The sequence below is a fragment of the Nyctereutes procyonoides genome, unplaced genomic scaffold, assembly GCF_905146905.1.
Source record: "Nyctereutes procyonoides isolate TBG_1078 unplaced genomic scaffold, NYPRO_anot_genome, whole genome shotgun sequence".
Taxonomy (NCBI): Eukaryota; Metazoa; Chordata; class Mammalia; order Carnivora; family Canidae; genus Nyctereutes; species Nyctereutes procyonoides.
Genome location: NW_026575082.1, coordinates 37,308,825 through 37,336,554, shown reverse-complemented (window position 1 = coordinate 37,336,554; position 27,730 = coordinate 37,308,825). Strand labels below are relative to the sequence as shown.

The following is a 27,730-nucleotide window of genomic DNA, read 5'->3' as shown; positions in this document are numbered from 1 at the left end:
AGTGGAGTGGGATTGGGATAATGATAGGCTCCACTTACCATGTGAGATGTCACAGGGGCTCTGATAGTGAATTGGCTTCCTAGATTCTACTGTGAGTGGGATCCTCTTAAGATTTGTAATATATTTTTTGATACAGCAAGTTCTGCAAAACTATTTTATGTTTCACAGACTAGAATCATTCTACACTCTATTTGTCATAGGATAGATGACAAAACGAGAGAAAGCAGAGGGCATCTCATTACACACATAGTATCAAGGTATCCCATTTTTGAGTTCACACCTAGCCATACACTAATTTCTACATACTTTCTTCAGGAAATGTTCTTAGTGTCTTTTTATTCCAGTCAAGTGTTATATTTATACATGAGATATACTGCTCTATTTATTAATTACCATGCTGTACGTAATTACAACTACATAAAAGCTATGCACATTTATACACATATATCTATATATATGGATAAAGACAAGACAGAAAATATAAGAATAAATAGATTTATCAGTGATGGAATTATGAATGGCATTTTTAATTTTTAGAATTTGGGTATCTGAAAGTGATAAATTAAATTAAAAAAGGAAACAACAAATAAATGCATCATAATGCTTCAGCTAACCAGAATACACACCAAAGGGAGCATGATGGAAAACTGAAGAAAATATTTGTAATCATTTAAAGCACTCCAAAATATATTAATATATCTCTGCCAGTAGACATGAGAAGTATAAACTATGATTTCCTCTTGAGATAGGAAAGGCTTGGCTATAGAAAAGGGGTGGGAAAGAAATCTTGCATTGGATGCTGTGTTGGTAAACTGGGAATTATGAATCTATGTAAGTGGCAAAAAATAAAATAAAAAACAGATACACCTCTTTCCCATCTCAGTAGCTGAAGTGGAATTAGCATGACTCTTAAATTGTGTTTTCATTCTCTTTTAAGAATTCCCATCACTCTTTTATATAGGTCATTCTTAAAACCAATTTTTTAAGTAAATAACTTCCTATGTTATCTTTGAATGCAACTTACCATGTATATACCATTTAAAAGGCAATGGCTTTATCTGGGCATTGTGGGACTTTCAAATTAAGTACAAAATGTAATCTCTGGCTTTCCCAGACAGATTTTCTTTCTAGGACACATGAAGAAGTATAAATAATAAGAGAAGCTAAAAACGTGTGTACAGAATTATTACTGATGCCTAGCATAGACTGGAAGACACAATTTAAACAGATGGAGATCAGAGTGGGCTCAAGTTCACAGAGAAGATTTTATGCAATGTTTGTATTTGTTAGGTCAGGCTGAGGTGCAGCCACAAATCCATCCGAATAATTCAGTGACTTCAAGAGGGATATATTTTTCTTTCTTTCTTTTTCTTTCTTTCTTTCTTTCTTTCTTTCTTTCTTTCTTTCTTTCTTTCTTTCTCTTTCTTTCTTCCTTTAAAGACTTTATTTATTTGAGAGAGAGAGAGAGCACAAGAAAGGGAGATGAGGAGAGAGAGAGAGAAAGAGAGAGAGAGAGAGAGAGAGAGAGAAAAGGATATTTCTTGCTGAGGGAGCCCAATGGGGGGGGGGGGGGCTTGATCTCAGGACTCTGGGATCAGGACCTGAGCTGAAGGCAGACACTCAACTGAGTGAGTCATCCAGGCACCCCTATATTGGTTTCTTTCTTACATAGCACTCCAGGTAAGCTTTTGTTAGCTGGGTGGCTCCCCTCCATGGTTGGAAAGGCACTCAGACTGGCAGTTGCTTTTCCTCCTTCATGGTATTGTATCTCAGGACACTCAGGTCAAGTCTCTGAGACAGGCAAAGGGAAGGGAGCACAGAGATGCTGGAGTGCACTTTTATTGAGTCTACTCCTGGAATGAACACCTGCCTTCCTCTCATATTCCATTAACTGTAGCTCCCTGCAAGAGAGGCAGGGACATGCAATCTAGTTGGCCAGGCACATACTTGACCTTCTATTGCAGTAGGAGGAGGAAGGTCCATTTTGGCAGGCAGCTGACAGTCTCTAGTACGAACGCGGGGAACATCCGTGATTGGGAAAAATAAAAAGAATGAATAGCTTTACCCAGGCAAGAAGAACAATAACAACCATGCTGTTAAACCTCATCAGGCCTCCATTTCTTTATCTAAGAAACAAGACTTACTCCATGTGAGTTTTAAATTGTTTCTAGCTTTTATGTTTGTAGGTTCTGGGAGCTAGCATTCAATGGGTATTGTGTTCAGCTGAAGCAATGTGTTCATGTTGGAAATGGTGCACAATAATTCTTACGGTATATGGGTAGAGTGGGTCTTGATTAACCCTTGTGATTGCACTGGAATTTTTTTAAAAATCAAGTGACAAATATTGGTCAAGTAACCACTCCATACCAGACACTTTGAGCCAGGTGCTGTGCACGACAATTGACTCATTCTTATTGAGAATAGATTATATACTATTTAGGAAAGAGCTGAGCTAGACAATGAAGAGGAAGGATTATAAATGAAATAGAAGAGGTTACATGCCCAGGATTCCAGACCTCACATTTGGGGTAGGAGATGAAGACAAATATGAAATGACTCTTTATCTTCTATAAGATTTTTGTGAAGAAAAATATATCTTATAAGAGTTTGTTTCCCTATGATTTGTCTCTAACTATTGGACATATTACATTTTCATTTATTGAGTGCTTACTTCAGCAGCACATATACATTTCCATTCATTGAAAGTTTTGATTAATTAAGCTGGGGTTAACTAGTTTTACTGCAAGTAAAAATGCATGATTCCATTCTCTATTTTATAGACCAATTAATTTAAGTTTCTTTATAAGATAAAATTGGACTTTCAGGCAATTAAAGTATTCCATACAATTTACCTAATTCTATGAAAATATTTTTTCAGGTGTTATAATCTCTGGAAAATTCTGCCAAATGTGGTGCTTTACTGCTGTTAATTCTTAGCCAGTCATACCTCTAATATATCCCAGGGCTCTCATCTTTGTATATAATTGCTCTGTCCTGACTTTATTTTTCTTTTCTTTTTATTTCTGACTTTATTTTTCTATAGTGGTTAGTTTTTAAAAACTTTATGTTCATAAGGAAATTATAACCCTGAAGGTTTTGGAGAGAGAGCTTTGCCAGTCCTGTTCATGTTCAGTTTGCCTTCTGGATCATGACTTGTTATACACTTACTGCACTTATTTTTGTTCTGTCTTGAATCTCTGTTTCAATTTACTTTCCTTATGTAACACAAAACCTGGGATTAGGAGTCAGGATACCTGCATTTCAATTGGGTTTCCCACTTACTCCTGGGCATATTATGTTCTTTATTGTGATGGTGCTTCAGTCTACTTGTCTGTCAAATGAGGGAGTTGAACCAGAAGATAGGTAGGTTGCACTCTCTTTGAAACATTACTTTTTTTTTTAAGATTTTGTTTATTTATTCATGAGACACACACACACACACACACACAGAGAGAGAGAGAGAGAGAGAGAGAGAGAGAGAGGCAGAGACACAGGCAGAGGGAGAAGTGGGTTCCATGCCCAAAACATTACTCTTCTATATCTTAATATTAGGTTGATCACTTTTTATTTGGTTATCAATCTATTACTTTAAGTTTTGTTGTTAAAACAGTCCTTTATATCTTTTTTGGAAGGTATTTTCAGAAGCTTATTTGAACCAGCATAACCTGGGATGCTTATTAAGATGTAGATTCCTATAGTCAATGATACTGTAACAGCATTGCATGGTGGCAGATGGTAGCTACACTTATGGTGAGCACAACATAACGTAGAGTGAAGTTGAATCACTATGTTGTACATCTGAAACTAATGTAACATTGTGTGTCAACTCTACTTAAATAAAAAAAAATAAAGGTTTTAAAAAAAAGATGTAGATATCCTATAAAAAAGTGTATAATCCCTAGAGCACAGTCACTAAATCAGACTTTCTATGGAAATACTCCTTAGTCATTAAATGTGTGTACAAGTCACATGGGGATCTTGTTATAAAGGAAAACTCCTAATTTGGTATGTCTGGGGCTAGGAACCGAGATTCTGTGTTTCTAATAAGTTTAGAGGTAACACTGCTGATATGCTCACACCCTCTGAATAGCAGGGCTCTGGAAGCCGGGACTGCAGCTCCAAGAGCAGGATCATGTCTTGAATGAAGACAGAATTAACCAGATTGTGGAGTGTTTAAAATGTAGCAATCATGCCTAAAATGTAGCATGTAGCATCTGAGTCATATAAAATAAGGAAGAAAGGTGTTGCAGAATAAAGATTAAGAAGGTAATGCAATATGTATCAGTACTCTTATGGGTGGCCATATCCGAGAACTACACTCTTTGTTGCTGCTATTCTAATCATGAGAATGCATTAAAATTCCAAGTACCAAGCAGTAAGAAGAAAATTGTTCCCTTTTTACTGATTGCTGCTTTGCTGCATGCTGTCCACAGGCTCTTCCTCTCATTTCTTTTCCACAGATCTTAGAGACTCTGTGGCTGGTGTGATCACATTGTTCTTAGTCATGGAAATATATGGCCTCTTTCCTGATTCAGTGTGATGAGTAAAAAGATTGTTTTTGCTGAGGGTGAAAAGGTCTTCAAACTAGTTTGCTTTCTAGTAAGCAGCAAGCCTGGAGAGATGCCTTACAACTCCCTTGTAAGAGGATTAAATTTCTGCTGAATTTTTTTTAACTTAAAGAATTTTTTATTGAAGTATAATTGATATACAACATTATAGTAGTTTCAGGTGTACAATCATTAAATTTTAATTTTTAAAAGGGTCTATAACTTTTGAAGAATTTGTAATTGAGTGTAAAGTTAGCTTCCATGAATGTCCTTTCCCTCAACTGCAATATTCAAAGGCAAAAATGGTTTTGTAGAAATGTATGCATTTGCATGTTTAAATGGAATCTGATTGATATTGTGCCAAGTACCATTACTGACAATTATGTAGTCTTTGAGATGAAATTATGACTTAAAAATGTATGTGGCATATGTTCTACTCCAATTAAAAAATATGCCTAGAGAAACTTTCTTTCTTTTTTTTTAATTCCACAAACCCTGCTAAAATCTAAGAATTGTGTAAACCGATCTCCATTTTTACTCTTTGCATGGATATGTTTATATCACTCAACATTTGAACATCAGAGAGTTTTTAACATATATTTCATGTTGTAATAATAAAAATTAATATCAACCATAATGGAAGCTTACACTTGTAGTGTTCTTACCAGGTGCCATGCTATGTGCCAAATACTATATATGAATTATTCTTTTACTCTACATTAAAATCTTCATAGCCAAGGTGCTTTGTTTAATACGTACATAAGGAAAAACTCGATGCCCACTTGGTGTTACACACATACACAAATCCTCGTGAGAACGAAACCAAGAAGAGTCTTAAAAAAAAAAACAACCCTGAAGTCATGTGACAGATTTAGCAAATTCTTTTTATTTACATAGAAATGTGTACACATACTTTCTCTGTACACAGAAAATTCTAAGTATATATACATATATGGTTCCCACATATTTTACAATAAATAGTATTTTAATCTTGTTTCTAGATGAAAATAAAAAGATGCCTCAAAATATGTCACACCAACCACAAAATTACAAAAGCATCCGATGAACTCAGAGCAAAAATTTCAAGCCTGTACTACCACACACTAATCCTAGTACAATTTTTACAAAAGACAAAATCAAACACTGTACAGAGATCACCAGTAAAAGGAAAGGAATGGAGATGCAAAATAGAGAAAGAGCTGTTGGCTTTTTAAACTATGTAGTAAGAACATTTTTGTTGGTTGGATTTGTCTTCTTTTAATTTAAGGTTTTACTCCCACTGATATTTTACAGATAAAGGGGCAAAAGTGAACACCTGTTGTAAAAACAGTAAGCATTCCATAAGTCTGACAAGTTCTAGGAACCTTATTACTGGCCAGTCAGACCCTCTTTCTGTGCTGACTCAGAGATCATGCAGCTCTACGATGCAGGATGACTGTCCACAGGCCCTCAGAGAAGATGGCAAGGACTCGGACTGTGAAGCCACATTAATTTGGAAGTGATTTCAAAAGCCTGGTGATAAGTCAGGTATCTTGGTTGTTAGCATTTAATAATAACCAGTCATGTTTAAATATGCTCTTTATTTCCACGGAGGATTTGATCCCTCATTCAAATAATTAAATACATGCAAAGAGGACTTAATCTGGGAGGCTAGAAATGATGAATCCATAATCCTGAAATTTTGTCAGTCCACTTCCAATTTTGTTCCCTATTCTTGCCTAGGGAACAATCACTTTCTCTCAATTTTGGAGTTGTTCTAGGCGTGTATATAAAATCACACTATCGAATAGAATGGGGTTATAGGGTGAATACAGATTTTTTTTTTGAATACAGATTTTATAGTATTTTTGGCAATGTCACACCAGTGAATTTAGCAAAAGAATCTAAAAACATCATGATCTTCATTATTGTGGGACTGACTTAAAAATACATCTAGATTAGCTTTCCCAACGTACCAATATGACTACTCGGATGAGAATCCTAAAGATACTGATCAATACAGGGCTAAGTTAAATCACATCCCATCCTAGCTCAGACAATAATGTTTTTAGTTCCACTGTGGCACTGTAACTGCACACATGAGTTTTGAAACAAATTTTACCCCTTCATCTCTCATATCAGTAACAGCACAGATGTGGAGGTAGGGGGGAAGACAGCAATAAAAAAAGAATCTGATGTCAGAAATGTGATTCATCTATCAAATACAATCTTTTCAGTTACTTGACTGAATCTGCTATTTTTAAGGTAACCTTCCAAAACATATTTCAAAGGCAGGCTCATTTCAAGAGCAATGTTTATCACATGCATAATTCGGTTCTTTCTCATTACATGTTGCTACCACGGATGCTTCTTTTAGAGAAACAACAATATTTCTAGGACTTAGCCATCCTATGTGAAAGTGATGGCTTCATACACAGTTTGACTTTTTAGATTAAGGTATGACCAAAACAAACACATTTCACATTTAAAGATGTTTCTTTTTTTTTTTTTTCTTTTTAATTTGAAAACCTAATGGGGAACTAAGGTTCACTGCCAGAAACAGAAGGGATCCTTTACCATGAAGAGCTGAGCTTGGTTCTTGGCCATTCTAATTAAATATATATTCAACCTTCATTTATATCACTGTGGACAGATTCAGCCAGAAGATAAGTATGGAGTCTCACTATGGTAATTGTAGTCAGGACAGACTTTCTGCACAAGTTTATAATCAACACTGTAAAAGGCAATGTAAATGCAAATGACCTTGAAGGGTTTGGAGCACAACCAAGACACATGGCTCTGAGTCTGCTCCTGGTAGCAGATCTTGGATGGGTCAAAATTGCACAGGGCAGTCTTCTTCGCCCGATCTGTTTTCTCGTACTCAATGCGACAATTGAAAGATTTTGATTCCTTGGTCTCCAAGGTAGACTGTGGGGAAACTTCAAATTCCACCACTTTGGAGGGGGGTACCAAACTCACTGAAACATTGCCTAGGCCTGTGGAATTATGTCGGAAATAAACACTGAAGGTTCCATTTCCATGATCAACAATTTTCCCTGTGATGAGGAGGTTGAGTTTAACAGTTTTAATGTTGGAATGGAAGTCACCCCATCCAAACATCTTCTTGAATTTTCCCGTCTTTACTATTGGCCTCCGTTTAGTTCTTGCCAATGGCTCCTGAACCTCCGTGACATTGGCCAGCCAATCCCAAAAGTTTTCCATGCTGTCCCCATAAGCCAGGTGTCCAGACTTTGGGACTGGAGACTGTTTAACAAACAGGCGCAGAGGATTGATGATCCTTGAGTGCACCACATTTCCGACCAAAGTCCCTGGGCCATCTTTGTCTTCCCAGTCCAGCCCCTCTGTGGCATGCACCACCTTCTTACTGTCACAGAATAGCTGTTCGAAAAGAAGAAAGAGAAATACACCTCAGGTTAGGCTTTGAGCACACATACTAAAGCCAAAGCACAGGGGAAGTGCTTTCAGTATTATTTCGATTCTTGATAAATAGCATTTCGACGACACACTTGGGCTCAACAGTGTAACAGGATGAGCATCTATTCGAGCAATGTGAAGTTGTGAGTACAAAATTCAAATTAGGAAGAAAGTATTTCATTTTAATGGGCTGATGTGGTTTTAGTCCTTGCTTCCTAATCTTTATGATATTATCTTTCCAGATTGGAGGAAGCAATATATTTTGGAATCTCCTTTGATAAAAACATTCAATTTGTGAGGTCTTCTCTTTCAGGTGAGGACAACTCTGGAATGCTGAAGGTTTCTACCAAGAAGCTAGAAACCGTCTGAATATAAAATATTGATTAATCTCTTAAGTGTAATATTGGAAATATTAAGAGTATTATTATACTCAAAGGCTTAGGTCAAATAATGTCATAGCTTTTGATATAACTCCATCTCAAACTCTGTAACAAAAAAGGAGTGTGCATAGTAATAGAAAGTTCTACAAAAGCTTCAGTTGAAAAAAAATTTCAAATTTTGTGGTGTTTACAGCAACAGAAACAAACTGAAAATGTCTATTTTGAATTAATAACAGACTATAGATTATCCAAAAAATTTTATTATAACTGAATTATATACCATGAAGGAATTGCTAAGAAAGAATGCAAATGTTTTATGGATTTCACAAAATGTGGTTCAGATCACACTCACTGAAACACAGTACTACATCTGCATCTGATTTTTCTTTTTATTCTTTTTGTAGTGTCAGACTCCCCTTAATTTCTAAAAATCATTTAGTTAAGTCAACATTGATTTTGAGGAACAGAATCATAATATATGAAACTGTTGCCTGGAGTGAATATTTATGGATGAGTTATAAAGTCCGGAAAATAGAGGTTTCTAGTGGAAACACAGATAGCCTCTTATCTCTAATGGCACAAACCACTCTGGTAATGATTCTCCAGAAAACTGTCAGCATGATGAAAAGGATGAGAGAGAAGTGAAGCTGTATTTATGAACTGTTTCCCCAACCCTTTCAAACTTGGCAAAGCACCTGGTAAAACTAGTCTCAGTATTATTACAAAAATTATTGCTTTCAATCCAATTTTGAGGAAAAAAAAAAAGAAGACACAGCTTGGATCATAAATATTGCACTCGACCATATGGTAGAGTTTAATAACATGAGGTTATCTTCTATATATTCATAAAAGTTTAGAAGTTAAAGTTCTAATAGAGCTTCGTGAAAAGTATTTTCACCTACACCTCATCCCCAAGATCACTTTAGAGTTGGAAACTAAGGACTTCAATGGATGTGTGGGTTTTTTCTTTCTGTGTATGTTGGGCAGAGGGTTCATAATATATATTTGCCTTTGATTAAATTCCTGAAGGCTTTTCTTCCTCATGTCTAGTATTTTTAAGAATTCTTTTCCCTTAAATTACTGAGGTTTTGCAGAAGGACAAAGTGACACGAAGCACATTCTTACTGTTTTGAGAACCTAAATCCGTGCCACCTTCTTAGGGGCTTGGATATCCTGAGTTGATATTTCTTTCCTCTGTTGGTGTGAAAGGTGAATATATTCCCCAAGAAAAGAAGAATTCTTACTCTAGATTCCTGGCTCAAGATATTCTGAGTATGTTTGACACTGCAACTAGCTTTCTGATTTTGAACACTCTTAATTATGATGTGCACAAATCTCACTTAAATCCATTGGTACTAGCCCATGGAGTTCAGTGCTGGTTTCCGTTATGACTTGAGTTTCCTGAGAACTGACTGATGCAGCCTGGTCCAACTGACACCACCAGCCTCTTGCCTAGTGAGATGTCCAAGGACACACGGGCAGATAAGAACCCCTTGCTGATCAAGGTCCAATTTCTCTTTTTTTGTGGTTGTGATTCTTGTTGTCCAGGGTTTACTATCTATTTTTCAGCCATTTCCAGTATTGCAAGAGATGTGCCTTTCGTGGTCCATGCTGACAGACACTTTCTACTTGCTGAGAAGCTCGTCCGCAAGAACTTTACCTCCTGATCGCTACTTCCCTACTTGGTACAACTTACAAACTTCTTTCCTCACTCTTGCCTTCCTTCCTATCTCTGATAGGGTAAATCCCTTCTGATATTTTGCCCTTCTAAATTGTTTTTAAAAAATCTCAGTTCTTACCCTTATACATCATGCTGCCGATCAATGCTTTTCTAGAACTAAGACCCATTTTCCATTCGGAAATATTTTTTTGCTCAGAAGTATGAGAACATTCTTTGTTCCCAGCAGCAACATGATCTTTCTTCTTCCCCCCTTAAAAATGTGTGCTTTACATTATACATTTTCCTGAATTTTTTCCACCTGGATCATTTTTCCTCATTTAGTGCCTGACCTGATTTTCTCCTTACTTTTCCATTATTGAAAACCTATAAACAGTGAACCCATCATTCAATGACAAGTAAGTTTGCAAGTTAACTGATATTGGCCTTTTACTCATCATAGACCCCATTATGAAAGATGTCAAGAAATCCTCTTATCTCTAGGACTTCTGCTGTGCTGGTTCTGAGATTAGTCAATGATAATAACAAAAACGGGAATAATACTACTAAATGATCATTTACTGAGTGTTAAAAGAAAATATTTTCTTTGTAGTCATTTCTGCCATGAATAATTTGATCCAAACATATGTGACTAACCCTAAGAAATGAGACTATTAAAACAAAACAAACTTAAATTTATGAAGCAGATAACTTAGATGTAACTAATTGCTTTTAGAAAGGCTCTTCCACTCTTCAGAAAAGATTTTCCACATGAGAATTTAAGATATAATTTGATTTCTAAAAAATATATTTTAATACAATACAGGTTCAAACTGTTCAAGGAGCTTTTGATTGTAAAGTAAGCTCATATAAAAAATAAGAAAATTTAACTAATAGCACAGATCTATAATTGCCTTCTGTTCTCAGGAAAATACTAACAATATTTTAGATAATAGACATTTTCAGATAAAAAGTAGATATATATATATATATATATTAATTTTTTTGCTTTGCCCTAGATCATGTATTTTTAACTTGCTTTGACAACAATATTAAACTAGTTAAGAAAAGCTGTGTATAACTTCATTTGTTTATTACTTTATTTTTTTTAAGATTTTATTTATTTATTTGAGAGAGGCAGGCTATGAGTGGGGAGAGGGGCAGAGGAACAAGCCAATTCCCCGCTAAGCAAGAAGCCCTGGTATGGGGCTCAATCCCAGGACCCTGTGATCCTGACTTGAACCCAAGTCAGGCACTTAACTGACTGAGCCACCCCTGTGCCCCTGTTTATTACTGTAAAATAAATACATGACCATTATCACAAATACTGATTTCCAAATCTAAACGCAAATCTCAAAAGGTTATCAGATAATGAAGTATGGGCAGAAGAGTGTAATTAAATGTATTGCTAATTGTCCTAGAAAGCTGACAATTGTGCTTCCTTTCCCAACTCACTCTCTCTTTGGTATAACTTGTTTGGCCTTCTCCCTGGAATACTTTCTTCTTCTTCTTCTTCTTCTTCTTCTTCTTCTTCTTCTTCTTCTTCTTCTTCTTCTTCTTCTCTTTTTTTTAAAGATTTTATTTATTTATTTAAGAGAGAAAAGCAAGCACAAGCAGGGGGAGTGGCAGGAATAGGGAGGGGGAGAAGCAGGCTCCCTGCTTAGTAGGGAACCCAATGAGGGGCTTGATGTGGGGCTCCATCCCAGGACCCTGGGATCATGACCTGAGCTGAAGGCAGATGCTTAACGCACTGAGGCACCCAGATGCCCTTCCTGAATACTTTCTTAGAATGAACGCATCACTGCTGAGAGGGTACCCTCTCCTAGACCAGGTCTACAGAGATGGTTGTGCAATCTAAGTCCCTAAGCCTCATGCTTAACCTCAAAGATCTAATCAGGGATGCCTAGGGGTTGGATGATCTATAGCCCTGCCCCACACTCATTTATATACTCCCAGTATGGAAGCAGCATGGTGGAAAAAGCCAAGGGATCCGGTGCCGGATGACCTTCTACCTCTCACTTGAGTGTTTAATCTGAAACCATTTTCTCATCTATATCTTCTTTGCTGACTGATTGCAAGGACCAAATAAAAGAATGGATGGAAATTACTGAGCCCAATCTCTGGCAAAAGGCATTCAATGACTGATGGCTCTTACATGGTCCAATGGATAGTACCATGTTTCCTATTCAAGAACTGTCTTCAAAGGGTTGTATGAACTCTCAGGCCTCCAGGAAACTGATTAATGGTTAATCAAGCAACTTGTTCAATGCCATAAGATAAATTAATGATTGAGTAGAGAACACCCTTCTCAACCCCACAACATCAATCAATCATTTCCTCATATTTCCAGTCTCACTGGCATCTGAGTCATAGCCAGATCATAGATCACAGGCACAGGTGAGCTCTCTTTGCCAACAAAATGTGTTTGTGGCTCTTTGATTCTGACCTACCAAATGAGTCAGCAAAAAGACCTGAAAGTACAAAATGTCTGGCAGGCGCCCTCATTCCTGAACAGACAATTTCCATGATACAACATGCTGAGAGACTGTAGGTGGTTCTGAACCTGTTGGCAAACCACTCTGTCCAAGACAACGTTGTTAGATGTTATCTACAAAACACATGGCTGTATCCCCCTGGTTACTTTTGTACTTGCTGGAGCTCTCTATTGGTTTCTGCTGTCTTTTGTCCCATCGTATTACAATAATAATGCAAAAACATTTCACCGCAAGCACAAAATGGAGTTTAAAAACGGCAGAAAAAAGAGGAATTGCTGTGCTTTATCTGTTTGAACATCCCCTGATTTCCACACATTTATCAAAGTTTAAGTAATTTATGTCTTGGCAGGGTGTATCAATTTCACAAAGCACACACATTAGCAAGATACAATGATATCATATTAGCTTTTTCTGCATCTTACGGAGGAGCTCAAAAAGATTAATAAAAGCTCAAACCTTCATCAATTAAATGAAGCAGGTGGAAGGAAGGGAGTAGAGAAAGAAGACTGTATTTCATTCCAGTTCTTTGTTTTTAGAGGGAAAAAAGCTGACAGGTTCAAATCATTCATCATAACAAGCTGGAGTTGAATTTCGCTGATAATTAAATGCATTTTTTTCCCAAGAGGCAAAGAAGCTGCAATGAATTTTATAGTAGCAGATGTGAGAACTGTCACGAATTATGGAAATAATTTATAAACGAAAAAGCATCTTCCTCTGCAAATACTATATCAGAAGATCCTTTTAAAAACTACATCTGTCATATATTTTTCAATAAACATTTTATTTTAGAGTAATTTTAGTTACAGAAAAATTGTGCAATAGAGAGAGTTACTATACACCCTACTCCCCATTTCCTATACTGTTAACATCTTAGAGCACAGTTGTCACAACTAATGAGCCAATACTGACACACGATTATGAACTGAAGTCCATACTTTACTCAGGTTTCCTTTGTTTTTCCTTAATGTTTTTTTTAATCTACCAGAGGATCCCATCTAAAATCCCACACTGTGATCACCATGAATCCTTAGGCTTGTCTTGGCTGTGACAGTTTCTCAGTGTTTCCTTTTTTTGTTTTTGTTTTTATTTTTAAGACTTATTTATTTGATAGAGAAAGAAAGCAGGAGTGGGAGATGGTGGAGGGAGGGAAAGACTCTCAGGCAGACTCCAGGCTGAGCACGTAGCCTGACACAGGGCTCGATCCCATGACCCTGAAATCAGGACCTGAACTGAAACCAAGAGTCTGACGCTTAACTGAGCCACCTGGGAGTCCCAGTCTTTCCTAGTTTCTGATGACATCGAATGTTTTGAAGAGTACTGGTTGGGCATTTCATAGAACGTCCTTCAATTTGAGTTTGTCTGATTTTTGTCTCATGATTATAGTGGGGTTACAGGTCTGGGAAGGAAGACCACGGTGGTGCGTGCCATTTTCATCACTTCTTCTCAAACGCACGTTAGCAACACACTTCAAGACTGTTGATGTTACTCTCTGTATTCTGGCGCAGGGAGAGAAGATCCTCTTTTTAAAGGTTTCCTTTCGGAATTTTCACAAGGCTAGTTCATTTTTGTTATCATAAACTTAATTTAACTTACATTTAATTCGGCTGCACTTGGTTTAGGATTAATTTTTTTTTTTAAGTCGGGAATTCTCAAGCCTTTCAATTTATAGCTATTGCATTACTGAGTTATCTAAAATAACTGCTGAGTTGTTTAGGAAGTCATACATTACTCATAAAGTACTTCAGCAATACTGTACACTATAAATTTGTCTGTTCTCATTATTATTTTTTTATTTAACATCAATTTTTTAAAAACTGGGTCAATTTCCATCACCGGCAGCTCATCAGAAGAGCTTATTCTATCAATATCTTACATAGAATTAGATGCTGACTGTATTAGAGTCAAATGTCCCTTTTCTCAATTTTGGAGTCAGTCCATCACACTTGATTCTACATACCCACTGAGTCAGTATCAACTTGTGGATGGGGTTTTCTTTGCACCTGTTTAGCAAGGGGGAAGGGAGAGCTAATGAAAGAAAGGCCATTCTATAGTCATAGTACTCTGGGTGCTACAGGATCATGAATGCTACTTGCTCTCTCCTGGGCTCGGGGGACAGTGAGACTTTTTCCATAATTATGGGATAAGCCTTTACTAGATGTCCATCATTGTGACAGCTTTGCTTTTTCTCTGAAGCTGCATGCTGTAGGGTTGGGGAGCGAAGAAGAGGGGAGTTTTCTTCATACACAGTGAATAACAGAAATGAATTGATGGGCATTTACAGCTTTGAACTTCTGGGGTTCAAATTCCATTCAATATATGCCATGTCATTATCAGTCCAGGGAGCTCTATCTTATAGCGATTTTAACAGATGGTGTTTTTATTTGAAGAAATGCCAATGGATGAGATACCTCGACCAGCCTTGCTGTCCCAGCCCAGTGTTTAACAATTATAACTGACACGTTTATTGAGCACCCACTGACTCTTCACTTTCGTGACAATAGTGGAGTATGAAAGGCTTGAATTTCTTAAGTAATTGAAGCTCAGCACTTTAAGCTCACTGCCTCTATATATAGTTCTCCTGACTTAGCAAGACCAGACTGGATGGCATTAACACACTTTGTTTAAGAAAGTAGGAAGCCTGAAACAGCTTGGAAATATTTCCCCCCAAATTATTTTGCTTTTGCAGGAGTAAATTTATTGCTTCACTGACTTTTGCCTATACCTGCAATCAGATGAATGTGACTGTACTCCCACATTGCACTTGCAAATGGCTGGACTGGGAGAAAAAATGGGGAGTCCCAAACAAGTGCATGCATTGTAGAAAAGAATCTGTTGACACAGTCTCCAGGGGCTGAATTTACCCAAACAGAAAAACTTGCAAGAGCGATGGAATGAATGAAAGAAGCAGGCAAAATGAACTCAATCAGAATAGGTTAAAAACCGCAGCACAGAAGAAGGAGACATGGAAATAGCAGTGCTTTGATTTGCTGGAAGGAGTTGGGGTCAGAACACTGGGATGGTAATCTGGCACTGCCACTGTGGTCCCATCATCCTAGGAGTCATAACCATTTTCTCAATGGTAAAACAGGGGCGAGGGGCAAGGGGAGGAAAAGGTTAGAGTTCACTTGAGAGAGAAAAAGGAGGTCGCGAGGTAGAAAGTGACTCAGAGTGAGGCAGCTCTGCGGGAGGGACACATGTAATGAGGTGAGTTCTGTAGGCCAGAGGATTGAGGTGACACAGAACATCTTTAGTCACTGACTCAACACCTATTTATTGAATGCCTTCCAGGTTTAGCATTTTTGCTCCAGGGATTGGGAGCACATTTCTCACGGGGCAGATAGAATTCTTGCCTTTGTGGGATTTGTAGGAGAGAAAGGAAAAGAAGCATTAATCACACATAAATATCTCACTTATTTGTAGTTGTCATAAAGGATTGGAAACTTATATCTATATCTACATCTGTACAGATATCTATATCTGCACACATCAGCACAACAGGATGTAGAGAGTGCTAGTCCTAAAGAGGGGGAGCAACAGTGCAGGATGTGAATAGAATGGAGTAATTAATACCTTTATTCTAATGAGAGAAATGAAATCCAAGATTCACTAGTTGACAGTTGATAATGAATGAATCAGTGACAAGGAAAGGAATCGATCTTGGTATTTATACTCCTTTTTTTCCTGTTCCAAATTGTGTATCGATTTGTTTATAATTACTAATGAGAGTGTGATAACATTATAAGACAATAGTTATATTTCTTCTCGTGAAAGGTTAATTTTTTTCTTTTTTCTCCCTGCAGAACTTTACCGAAGTATAATTGACAAACAAAATTGTAATATATTTAAAGTGCCCCACGTGATAATTTGATACATGTTTACGGTGTAAAAGGATCCCTAGCATCCAGTTAATTAACACATCCATCACCTCACAGTTACCTTTTTTGGGGGGAGGTGGGTGAGAACCCTTAAGAAAGGGTTCCTGGCAAATTTCAATTATAGAACACGGTACTATCAATTACAGTCATCAAGCTGTACATTAGACCCAGAGAACTTATTCATCTTATAACTGAAAGTCCACGACTGCTTCTATTAACCATAAGTGGACTCTGACGTTGGTCAGGGCTGAATTCCTGATCAGGAGGTCTGGTGCTCGTAGGTGGCAACCCTAGCAGGCCTGGTCTTTCACCCTTAAGACCTGCGAAGGTTTATAGTACAGTTGACCCTGGAACAACATGGGTTAGAACTCTGCGGGTCCATTTATATGCAGATATTTTTCCATAAATAGCATACAGTACTGTAAATGAATATCCTCTTCCTTATGATTTCCTTAATAATATTTTCTTTTCTCTAGCTTGCTTTATTGTAAGAATACAGTATATAACACATATGATGTACAAAATATGTGTTAATAAACTATTTATGTTATGGCAAGTCTTCCAGTCAATAGGTTATTAGTAGTTCAGTTTGAGAGGAGTTAAAAGTTATATGTGGATTTTTGACTGCATGGGGGTCAGCACCCCTAACTAACTCCCTGTATATATTGTTGGGTTCTGGGAGAGCCAGACCTTTGCCATGATTATGTTACAACCCTTTTCTATCATACTATATGATTAATATGATATATATTAATGCTGATTGATAATGAACTAAGTATGCTCTAGATAAATAACAATATTTTGAAATAATGTAGGTTTGTCTTTATGTTTCTATGTGTGTGAAAAGATGCTAGTAGACAACAAATTTGACTGATATCTATGGTTTTCACAAGAACTAGTGAATGTTTTAAATAAAAGGTAAAATAAAACAAACTAATTTTTTTCATAACCATAGCACTGAAAAGACATCTATACCTCAAGAGGATGTTTTCAGTTTTATGTGTTTAAACTGAATATAAAATATGTACAGCCTATACTGCTTTACCATAAAACAACATAATGTATGTAACACACATTGTACAGATTGAATAGATCACCTACCATTAACAAGGAAGGCCACACCCTTAACTGTTTTTTACTACTGCATTAAAAATATGTAGTCCTCTGTCCACTAAATATATATATATATATATATATATATATATATATATATATATGACTTTCCAGTACTAGACAGAATGAACTGAATGCTCCAGACGTGTGGATTTGTACCAAGCTGGGAGGGCTGGCTTCTTAATAATAGGAGTGGCATGTGCTACAAGAGATAAAGTGATACTGATCTGGACAGATTTTTTTTTTAATTTTTAATTTTTTTTATTTTTTAAAGATTTTATTTATTTATTCATGAGTGACATAGAAAGAGAGGCAGAGACACAGGCAGAGGGAGAAGCAGGCTCCTCTCAAGGAACCCGATGTGGGACTCGATCCCGAGACTCAAGGATCACGCCCTGAGTCAAAGGCAGATGCTCAACTGCTGAGCCACCCAGGCATCCCAGACAGATCTTTTTTAAAGGCAGCTAGTTTGCCCCCCTTGGATATGCTGGAAGCATTCATTAATGTTTGTTGAGAATGACCATCACTGCTAAGTGCCAATTTGGAAGAATAACTGGTGTGTTTAATAGATCTGTTTGTAAGTTGCTCATGATGGAATCCATGTAGCTAGCCAGTAATTATTTTACTGGGGGTATGAGTTTAAGCCAAGAACCCCCAAAGTGACCACTGTTATGTGATCTAGAGGTGGCCTGCAGATCCCATTAGAGCTGAAGAATTACAGAGCCAATAATGAAGGAGGCCTAAAACCTCATTTTTGTTGCCTATATATATAGCTTATATAATTGGATTGCTTAACAATTCTGTCCTGTAGCCTGTAGTTAAAACTAAAATGACAACCTATTCGGCAGAAAAAAAAAAAAAATCCCTGTCATGATCAAACTCAGCATCCCATTAAATTTTTTGCTTGTAAAGGAATCTTGGAAAGCATTTTCTAAGTAGACATTTTACAGATTATCATTGTTGCCGACAAAACAGGATGGACAACACACAATGCTATATTGATGATTAGTAGTACGGCTCACCCTAAAGTCATATTTCTGGGGCTCCATTACTGAACTGTCACAGCAGATTAGAAGAAGAACGACATAAAGGGAATGAAGGATGGTAAAATCAAACATATATCAATATATTAATTGTGCCTATTAATATTTTGTGGCATAATGTGGCATTGTTTCAAAATTCATTTTGCAAGTTGAAAAACAAATGATCGCTTAGCAGAAAAAAGCTACACAGTGGACATCCTTCCTTTCTGCTGAGAGTAGCAAATTCATTTTACCTTCCAGATATCTTTTAATAGCTACCCTTTACATTTTTCTAAATTGATACAGGAACTAACAGGAAACATAAATGTGAAGACAGAAATCTTAGCAGTGAGAGCCAAAAAGCTAGATTGCAATGCTTGGCAGTAGTTTTATTGCTAAGGTTAAATATGGCAATTCCTATTTTATCCTGATGACAGTAATCTGGAAAAGCAATGACACAACCTATGCAAAAAAAAAAAAAAATCACACACAGACACTCTGATACACAGAAATATCATAAGTATAAATACACATGTGCATGCACATACCATAATTTCTGTAAACATTTAGGGGAAATGGTGTGGAAGAAAATTTGGATTCCATTTTGTATTAGCAAGCTGAATAATAGGGGCTCTTAAGCATGAACAGGCTAGAAACAAATGTTGAGGATGCCTTGTGGTAGGGGACTGCTAAGTGTTATGAGATGACCATGTTTCCAGAATGAAACGGGGTCAGATTGCAGTCTCATTTACTGCACGTTTTGCAAAGTCAAACAAGGTAAGGTTTTTTGTTTTGTTTTTGTTTTCTTTTAATAATCGAAGAGAATAAAAAATAGTCCTTTTGTAGTTAGAGACTGTAAGTGGTAAGTGGTATGGTCTGTTTTCACCCTTGTGTCCTTATAAACCCCACCCAAGATTTTAATGAGAGAGAAGAGCTTCACGTGATAGAAACAAATAAATACTTCTCATATAATGCCTGGGAGGAACAACACACATCTGTGTCTTGACCTCTAAAAGTTGGCATTTGAAAAGGGAAGTTACAACAGAGGGAAGAACAGTTGAATGAGTGGAAATGCCAGTTATTGTTATTTCTATGTCAGTTTAGGCAGAGTTTCAACATGGGGTGGGTGTTGCAGACAGAGACAGGAGATGGTGGTTAGGAGGAGGGCATCAAATCCTGGAGGGATTTTCCATCAAATCCATTTGGCATTTCAATCTTCAGGTACCATTAGTCTGGCAATTAGCGTATACTGCCTGTGATGGTTAGTTTTTTAAAGGTCTTATTTATTGTTTGTTTGTTTGTTTGTTTTTTTTTAAGTAATCTCTATACCCAACGTGGGGCTCAAACTTAATGACCTCAAGAGTAAGACTCACATACTCTACCAACTGAGATAGCCAGGTGCCCCGTGATGATTAGTTTTAAGTGTCAACTCAGCTAGGTGATGGTGCTCAGTTATTCCAACACTATTCTAGGTGTTGCGATGAAGGTATATTGTAGATATGGTTAACATTCATAATTAGTTGACTCTCCCTTTTTCAGTTCAGAATGTCAGTATTTATTGGTTAACTTCTTTCGACAGACCTGGCATTTATTCATTTAAAATAAATCTTCAAGTGGTTTTAGATACATAGTATGATATTTCACTTAAATGCAAACATTCGGTCTATTGGGGATTTTTACATGAGTCTATATAAATGTAGGCTATTTATATGACAATTTCCATATGATAAAAGTCCTATTCAATAAAAAACACAAATGCATATACTTGTGCAAGTGAAACTGATAATATTGTTCAAATTATTTTTTGCAATAATTATTCCTAACATTTATACTGAGAATTACAGTCTTCATAAATAACTTAATTTGATTCTTACATCTATTTTGTGAGGTGTGTAGGGCAAGAAATAGCCTTAGAGACTTTAAGAGGGCTTGTCCAAGGTCCAAGTATTGAAAGGCAGCAATAAATCTGGAAATCAGGTCTTTTTTATCAAGTCACTGATTTTTTTCCACACTGATATTCTAATGGATTTGACACCAAAAAGCAACTTGATTAATAGAATACAAATAATAGGATGTAATATAACATAACATATTTACCTTACAAATAAAAAATTTCTTTTCATTACAAAATGAAGTTTATTCTAGAAAATGAAACTAAGAAAACCAAAGAAAATTAAAGTCAGATAACTATGACTATTTTAATGTGCATTTATATTTTCTCTGTTTAATATAAATAATACATCTTTTGTATGTTATTTTTAGTTATTTTTAAGAAAATATATTGTATTCAGGGGCATCTGGGTGGCTCAGCAGTAAAGTGTCTGCCTTTGGCTCCAGGCGTGATCCCTGGTAGAGGATCGAGTCCTGCATTGAGCTCTTTGCAGGAAGCCTGCTTCTCCCTCTGCCTATGTCTCTGCCTCTCTCTCTCTCTCTCTCTGTCTCTCATGAATAAATAAATAAAATCTTAAAAAAAAGAAAATATATTCAGTTGCATAACAGTTTAAATGCTTTAGAAGAAAAAAAAATCTTACTAAGAATGAAATCTAAATTCAAATCCAGGTCAATTTTCTTTAGACTCCTCCCTAAATCTTTGACACTTTGCTGTTCCATCATTTGTCATCCAAGTCCATATCAGAATCATTTGGATCATTTGGGGCAAGAGCAAACACGCTGTCCTCTGGGCTGGCTCCACCCTTGAAGCCCAAGGAGGTCTTGGGGGCTCTGGTCTCCGATCCATGACTCTGCCCTCTTGAGTCTTTCTTCATCTTGTCCTTTCCCTGTACTGTACCTTTCAGTCCAAGCCGGTGACATTTCTGGTGGTATAAATTCCTTAAAACCTCATCAGTCTCCTGTGTCATTCACTGGGGTCCAAGCCATTAACAAGAGTGCCCTCCACATATCTTTTTTGGATAATTCTATCTCTATTCCTGGTTTCTACTGAGATAGTTGATTGGATCCATGAGTCTTACACTCAACGTCTTTAGCAAAAGTTGTCCAGCCACACCTTTGGTGTTTTCTCCACAGCAGATGAGTTTGACTCTAGGTAAAGGAGATTACTTTTCTTGTTGTGGGTGGGCATTATCCAATCAGTTGAAATGTCTTAAAGACAAAGTTGTGTTTGAGGAAGAAGCAATTCTGCCTCAAAACTGAAGCATTAACTCTTGCCTGAAAGTTTCTGGGGCCTGTCCTATGGATATTGGACTTGCCAGCCCCCACAATTGCAAGAAGCCATCCCTTGAAATATGGCTTTTTAGGTTTCCACTTATCTACCCATCTATCCATCCATCTATCTTTTTTTTTTTTTTATCATCTGTCTATCCTATTGATTCGGTATCTCTGGAGAACTCCAATACTGCCTTTTAATTTTAATAATTATGTTCATGTGAGAATATCTTATTTTGATGACTCATTTATGCCTCCCATTTTCTTATATTCTCCATAGGACCTAATAAGGGAGATGCTTGATTGTGATTTCATCATAGGTTCAGATTTAGAGTCAAATGTCTCCATGTTCTTCCAAGAGTAAACTGTGGAAGTTCAAATTGCTTCACTTGTCATGTTGTTTTATTATTATCATTATTATTTATTTTTCACTTGACTCTTCTTCTTGTAAACTCCTTGAAGGCAGCTACTATATCTTGTTCGCCTTCATGTCTCCAGTGCTTATCACTGTGTTTGATTCACAGTAAGTGTCCAATAAAAACTGCGTACATAAATCTGACTGGCAGTGTGTAACATCCTGAACCTTTCACAACTTATTATTTCCTAGGCTCTACTCTTAGGCCACTTTGGAAAATGTTCTAGATCCTAAATAAAATGGAGTCAAAAAAGTAGTCAAGTAGAAAAAAATAGTGGAGATGCGGAAAGAGGAGTCGCATGTTTGTAGAACAGACCTAAATAAGCAGTAATGACAATCCAATAGAGGGATAATGAAAACTAAATAGAAAAAAATTCCAAGATAATATCTGAAAGAGTTAGAAGTAATGATTGAAAAACTTAATTTACAGAGTGTTATAAAGAAAGACTAAATTCCATTACTCTCAAGGGGTATTCATTCCCGTGACTTCCTCTTCCATCTGGAATCTGAGATTAACTTGCTGGTCTTTACTGTTAGCCCCAATTTTACCTGGATTTCAAGATCTATGGATCTAGCTTTCTAGCAGATGAGTTCACTTTAATGGAAGACAGAAGAAAGACAGGCAGGGACAAGGGGCTCCGTCCTAAGAGGAAAAGTATCCTTAAAAAGAAAAAGACCACATCCTGTTGTTTTAGGCTTTACTCAGCACCCCAGAGTTAAGTCTTCCTATTGGGACGACTTCAGACTTGTACGTGACAGAATGGGAGGGAATGGCCTTGGGCGTCCTAACCCAGGCCTGGGGCCAGCTCAACAGCCAGTGGGATTTTTAAACAAAGAGCTTGATCTGGTGGCTTGTGCTGGCCAGCGTGCCCTCGGGCAGTGGCGGCCACTTCCCTCTCGATCCTCAAGGCTAGGAAACACTACCCTGCAAGGAGCCCTCTGCCTTTTCCCATGTGAACATTCCCTGATAGGTAGGACCTGATTGGGTAACAGGTGCATGGAAGATTAATCAGATTAAAACAGCCCATACCACAGAGCCCATAAAAACTCCTGGATTTAAACCCCAAATTGGCAACACTCTCAGATCCCCTCCCTCTTCGGGAGCTTTGCACTCTAAATAAACTTTGCTTCATTCAATAAACCTCGCTTTGCTACCCACCACCCTTTGTCTGGTCTACCTTTCATTCTTTCAAGAGGGGTGACCAAAAACTGCAGGACCTGAAGGAAAAGAGATCCTGCAACAACTTGAACCATGGAAAGCACATAACACTGGTTTCCCAGTTTGTAAAACATGACCTGATTCCTCTGTGACAGTGTAAGTAGCAGTTAAATATGAAGATAGAAGGTTTTTTTTTTTTTAGGGGCGGGGGGGCTGGAGAGCTCTTTGTTACAACTCAAATGATAGCAACATTGCTTCATGTAGTCTCTGCTGGGCTGAGGTAGTGTGCCCATGGCCCCATGGGTTTTTGTGACTTCCTGGCCACTGGCACAGCTACGCATACACCTAGGGAGCTATCTTTCAGTCATCTGATACCAGCTAAGATCTGTCATGGCTTCTTCCTCAGTGTCTGTAATCGTTTGCAAATAAGATCAAGTCAAAGTCTTTTCTGTCTTTCTGCAAACTCTTGAGTAGCCTTCCCTCCGTTCTCTGCCCCCCTTCTTCCAACATGTGGTTCAGAAGTCCTGGGAAAGGTCGAACAGGATTGTCCTGGGATTAGGAACTGGTTCAGGCCCACAGGCAGTGGCCTTGGCTCTTGCAAACATTTCCTGTCAAGCCACACCCATCAGGCATCTGGCCCAGTGCATTTTCTAAGATCTACTGTGACCTGATCATGAGACTTTAAAAAGCTCCCTGTTACCTAGGGCGGTGTTTTCACAATAACAAAGCAATAGAATCTTTTCCCCCCCTAAATGTAAGCTTTCGTAGAATTTTAGTATATATAAGAGACATCAATGCCATTTATTAATGCACGATTTTATGTGAGTTCAAATGTGTAACAATTACTATAAGCTTCATGAATGAGAGCAGTAAGGATCTTAAAACAAATATACAACTTGAAATCAGAGGTAGTAGATGCTTGTTGCAGTTATATCAGCTTCAAAATAGTTCATAGCAACATCCCCATCATGGAGCGTCTTTGATAATCTAGTGGACTTGGTCATTCCCTACCCATTGGTGGGCCCACCATTATACTCCTATAACAGCACCTGAGTTGGTGTCCCTTCACTAGGCTGAATGATTTTAAGATACATTTTCTTATTCTTACAGTTTCAAAGCCCAGCATTTATTTTATGTCCAAATAAAGTACACGTTTAGTAAGTATACAATTATACGCTGCTGAAAAAGTGTAACCCTTCCCATAAAATGCCAACATAATTTCAATATTAAATGACATGGTTAAATTTGCCCAGGAGATTTTACATATTGTAAAATCATTCCTGGGCTATATCCAAATAACCATTTAACATTTTTAAATTATTGGGGATCAAAATCAAAAAGTATAACTGTCTGTGGTTTTGTAGGAAACCTGGAGAGAAAAGCCATACTTGAAATAGGAACAAAATGATATGCTACAATTTCTGATGGGATCCTGGCCACTCTGTGCCTTGGAGAGTCAAGCATAATTCCAGCCTTTGGATTCAGAAGGCAAGGATTGTTGGACTTAGTTCAGGAGTATGGTCAGATTTAGGAAGGGATCTGAAAAAGGGATGTTGTGGCTTACTCTGTTTAAACAGGGAAAGAGAGACTACATGAAGAATGTCCTCCAGTGACAAGGGGAGAATTAGTGCAGCATCCACTGACTTGCTAAGGAGAGAGGATACTTTTCTAGGAGTGCTCATGTCAAAGTAAAGGACCAGGGAAAAAGATATTTAGATATGTTACAGTGTTGTCGAGAGATCTGATTTTTTCAGACTAAAAGTGCTCTGGACCTGAACCACATAGATAATATTCCATTTCTCACTGTACTGCTCTTGGCTTTTGTAGACATCTTTAGCAATCGACTAAGTAAGCCAGAATATTTAATAACCAGTGGACACCTTCCCAATGTGTTATTGGGAAGGAGGAACAATCAGTGATTCACTAGGTCTTTATATACACATAAGTATTAAGACCTAATCAACCTCTTAATTAAACTTTTTCCCTAATATGTCTCCCTCCACCAGTAACTCAACCTGGATCCTTGTGTTATGCTTGAAGCCCTCCCCCATTTTCACTATCTCACATCTAATTCATCCATAATTCTTGTATTCTGTTCCCAAATCTATTCTATTTTATTTTTAGAGAGAGTGCATGCTCGCATGTGGTGCGGGGAGGGGCAGAGGCCAGAGAGAGAGAGAGAGAGAGAGAGAGAATCTCAAGGAGACATCCTGCTAAGCATGGAGTCTGACTTGAGGCTCGATTTCAAGACCCTGAGATTATGACCTGAGCCAAAATCAAGAGTCGACGCTTAACTGACGGAGCTACCCAAGTGCCCCCCACCCCAAATCTATTTTAAATCTGTCTCCCTCTATTCACCTCTACTGTCTCCTCCATCAACAAGCTGGTCTCTCTCCTGGACACCTTCAGGAGAATCCCTTGTGTCTAATCTTGACCATTTACTCACTCTCTACATGGTGACCTTTGTCCTGTGTCCAACCTTGACCTTTTACTTACTCTCTGCATGGTGACTGTTACATGGCCAAGAGATGTCCCTTCACTGCTCAAACTCCTCAGCATGTTCCACTGCATTAAGAATAAAATTCAGCCTCCCCAAATGGTGAGGAAGGTCCTCTGGCTATGGCTCCTTCTGCCTTCCCAAAGTGCACCCTACTTTCTCCTGGGCAGACACCTTCTGTGACCGACCTTCTGTCTATTCCTCTTGAAAACCAACAGAGAACTTGGCTCATGGTTCTTATCTTAAGGCACATTAATATGCTGCCTCATTTTGCCTTCTCTCGCTAGACTGCAAATTTACTTTGTGTCCCTATAACATCCATTCCACACACATTTTAGGAGCACCGTGCATTGCAGGCCCTGGGTTGGGCAACAAGATGCAGTGGTGAGTAAATGGATCCCACTATCTGGAATGTGATGTCTAGTGGGGAAGATGAACAGGAAATGACATTTACAAAACAGATGCAAACTCTGGGGGACTGTGGAGAAGAAAACCAACAGAAGATGCACCAGAGAATGGGGTAGGTCACTTTACAGGGAGTGGCCTTTAAGCTCACGTGGCCAGAATTATAGGGACAGTACAGAAGGAGTGCTGTGGGCAGAGGGGCAGCTTGTGAAAGGCCTCATGACCAGCTAAAACTTGGTGAATTCCAGGAATTATATGAAGGCAGTTTAGTGGCAGGAGAAAGGGCACAAGGTGGTTTTGAAGGAGCGGGCAAGGGTCAGGTCATCTGGGAACAAGTCAAGCATCTTACCTGGAAGTGTTTAATATTTGTTGGGTTTCCATGAGTTGACTAAACACCAACTGCAAAATTCTATAGGTTAAGAGACTGAGGCCCTTAAAATTAAGAAAATCTGGAACTCAGGTCTCCTCATTCCCTGTTGAGAGCCTGGTCCAGTATCAGTATAGACTGTAAAATATAAATGAAGACCCAGAAGTAGTGTGGAGATGTGATGACTCAGCATCTGCAGATGACAATGCCAGCTTCTATCATGCAAAGACTGAATGCGATTGATATGCATTAATCCACAGTTTTTTTTTTTTTTTTATCAGAATGTGTGACAGCTACTGATAGTTTTCCTGAATCTATCCTCATTCTAAAAGCAAATACTACTCTTTGCCTGGATACTCTCTCTTCCCCCAACTGCTTTTGACTCTTTTTTGCCTGTGTTTTCTCTACCAGGGAAACTTTCCCTCACTGTTAGGACCAAGTTATAACTCCCTCATATATGCACTCTTAGAACCTTAGCAGGCAGGTACCAAGTCAAAACATTTAGAGGCTCTGAAATTACAGGGTGAGGGAAAGGAGCCCAGTTGAGTCTAAACTTCCAGCCATCCCTTCCAAGGCCCCATGCCTGTGAGTAAAGCCATCCTGAATGCTTCAGAGCAGTTCAAGTGCCATGGAGTACCTCCAAGTGATCCCAGTAAATGCCACTCAAAGCAAGAGAATCAATCAACTAAGCCCTGTTCAAATCTTGGATCCACAATATCATGAGATATAATAAAATGGCTGTTGCCTTAAGATTTCAAAATTCTGAGGATAGTTTTTAATGCAGTCAATAACTGAATCATGGAGGGTGTGTAAGAGTCTGTGAGGTTAGATTGGAGCAGGAGCCACAAGGTGCAAGTGCTAGAAAAATAATCTAAACTTTGTCCTGTAGATGAGGTTGTCACGCGTGGAGTGACCTGCAGCATTAGCCTGATGATTCAGTCCCTAATCAGTCTGATTTATGGATCCCACACAAAACCCAAAGGCCTTCCTAAATTCTGCCTCCAGGATTTTACAGTCCTTGTTGAGATGGTTCTTGAAAAGTCCAGACTCAACCCCAGTCTCCCATGAACAGGATCCCTTGAGTCCATACTGCTGGGATGACTTCCACAAAACATCTTTGTACCACTAAGGAACCCATGCTAGCTCCTCACGAGCCAGTGCAGAGCTTTGGCCAATTTATATATTTCAGTGATATTCAAGAAATGTGTGATGTTTCTTGCTA

The 27,730-nt window shown here is 37.9% G+C and overlaps 1 protein-coding gene across 1 annotated transcript in view; it reads right to left on the bottom strand.

Annotated features, from left to right (window-relative positions):
• Positions 1-5,508: 5,508 nt before the first annotated feature.
• The window catches only part of LOC129514554 (neurexophilin-2), a 111,492-nt gene continuing 89,270 nt past the window's right edge, over positions 5,509-27,730 (bottom strand). The window contains exon 2 of the mRNA XM_055333234.1: positions 5,509-7,925. Within this exon, the coding sequence (XP_055189209.1) occupies positions 7,182-7,925 (744 nt within the window). The 3' untranslated portion in view covers positions 5,509-7,181. The remainder of the gene's footprint in view (positions 7,926-27,730) is intronic.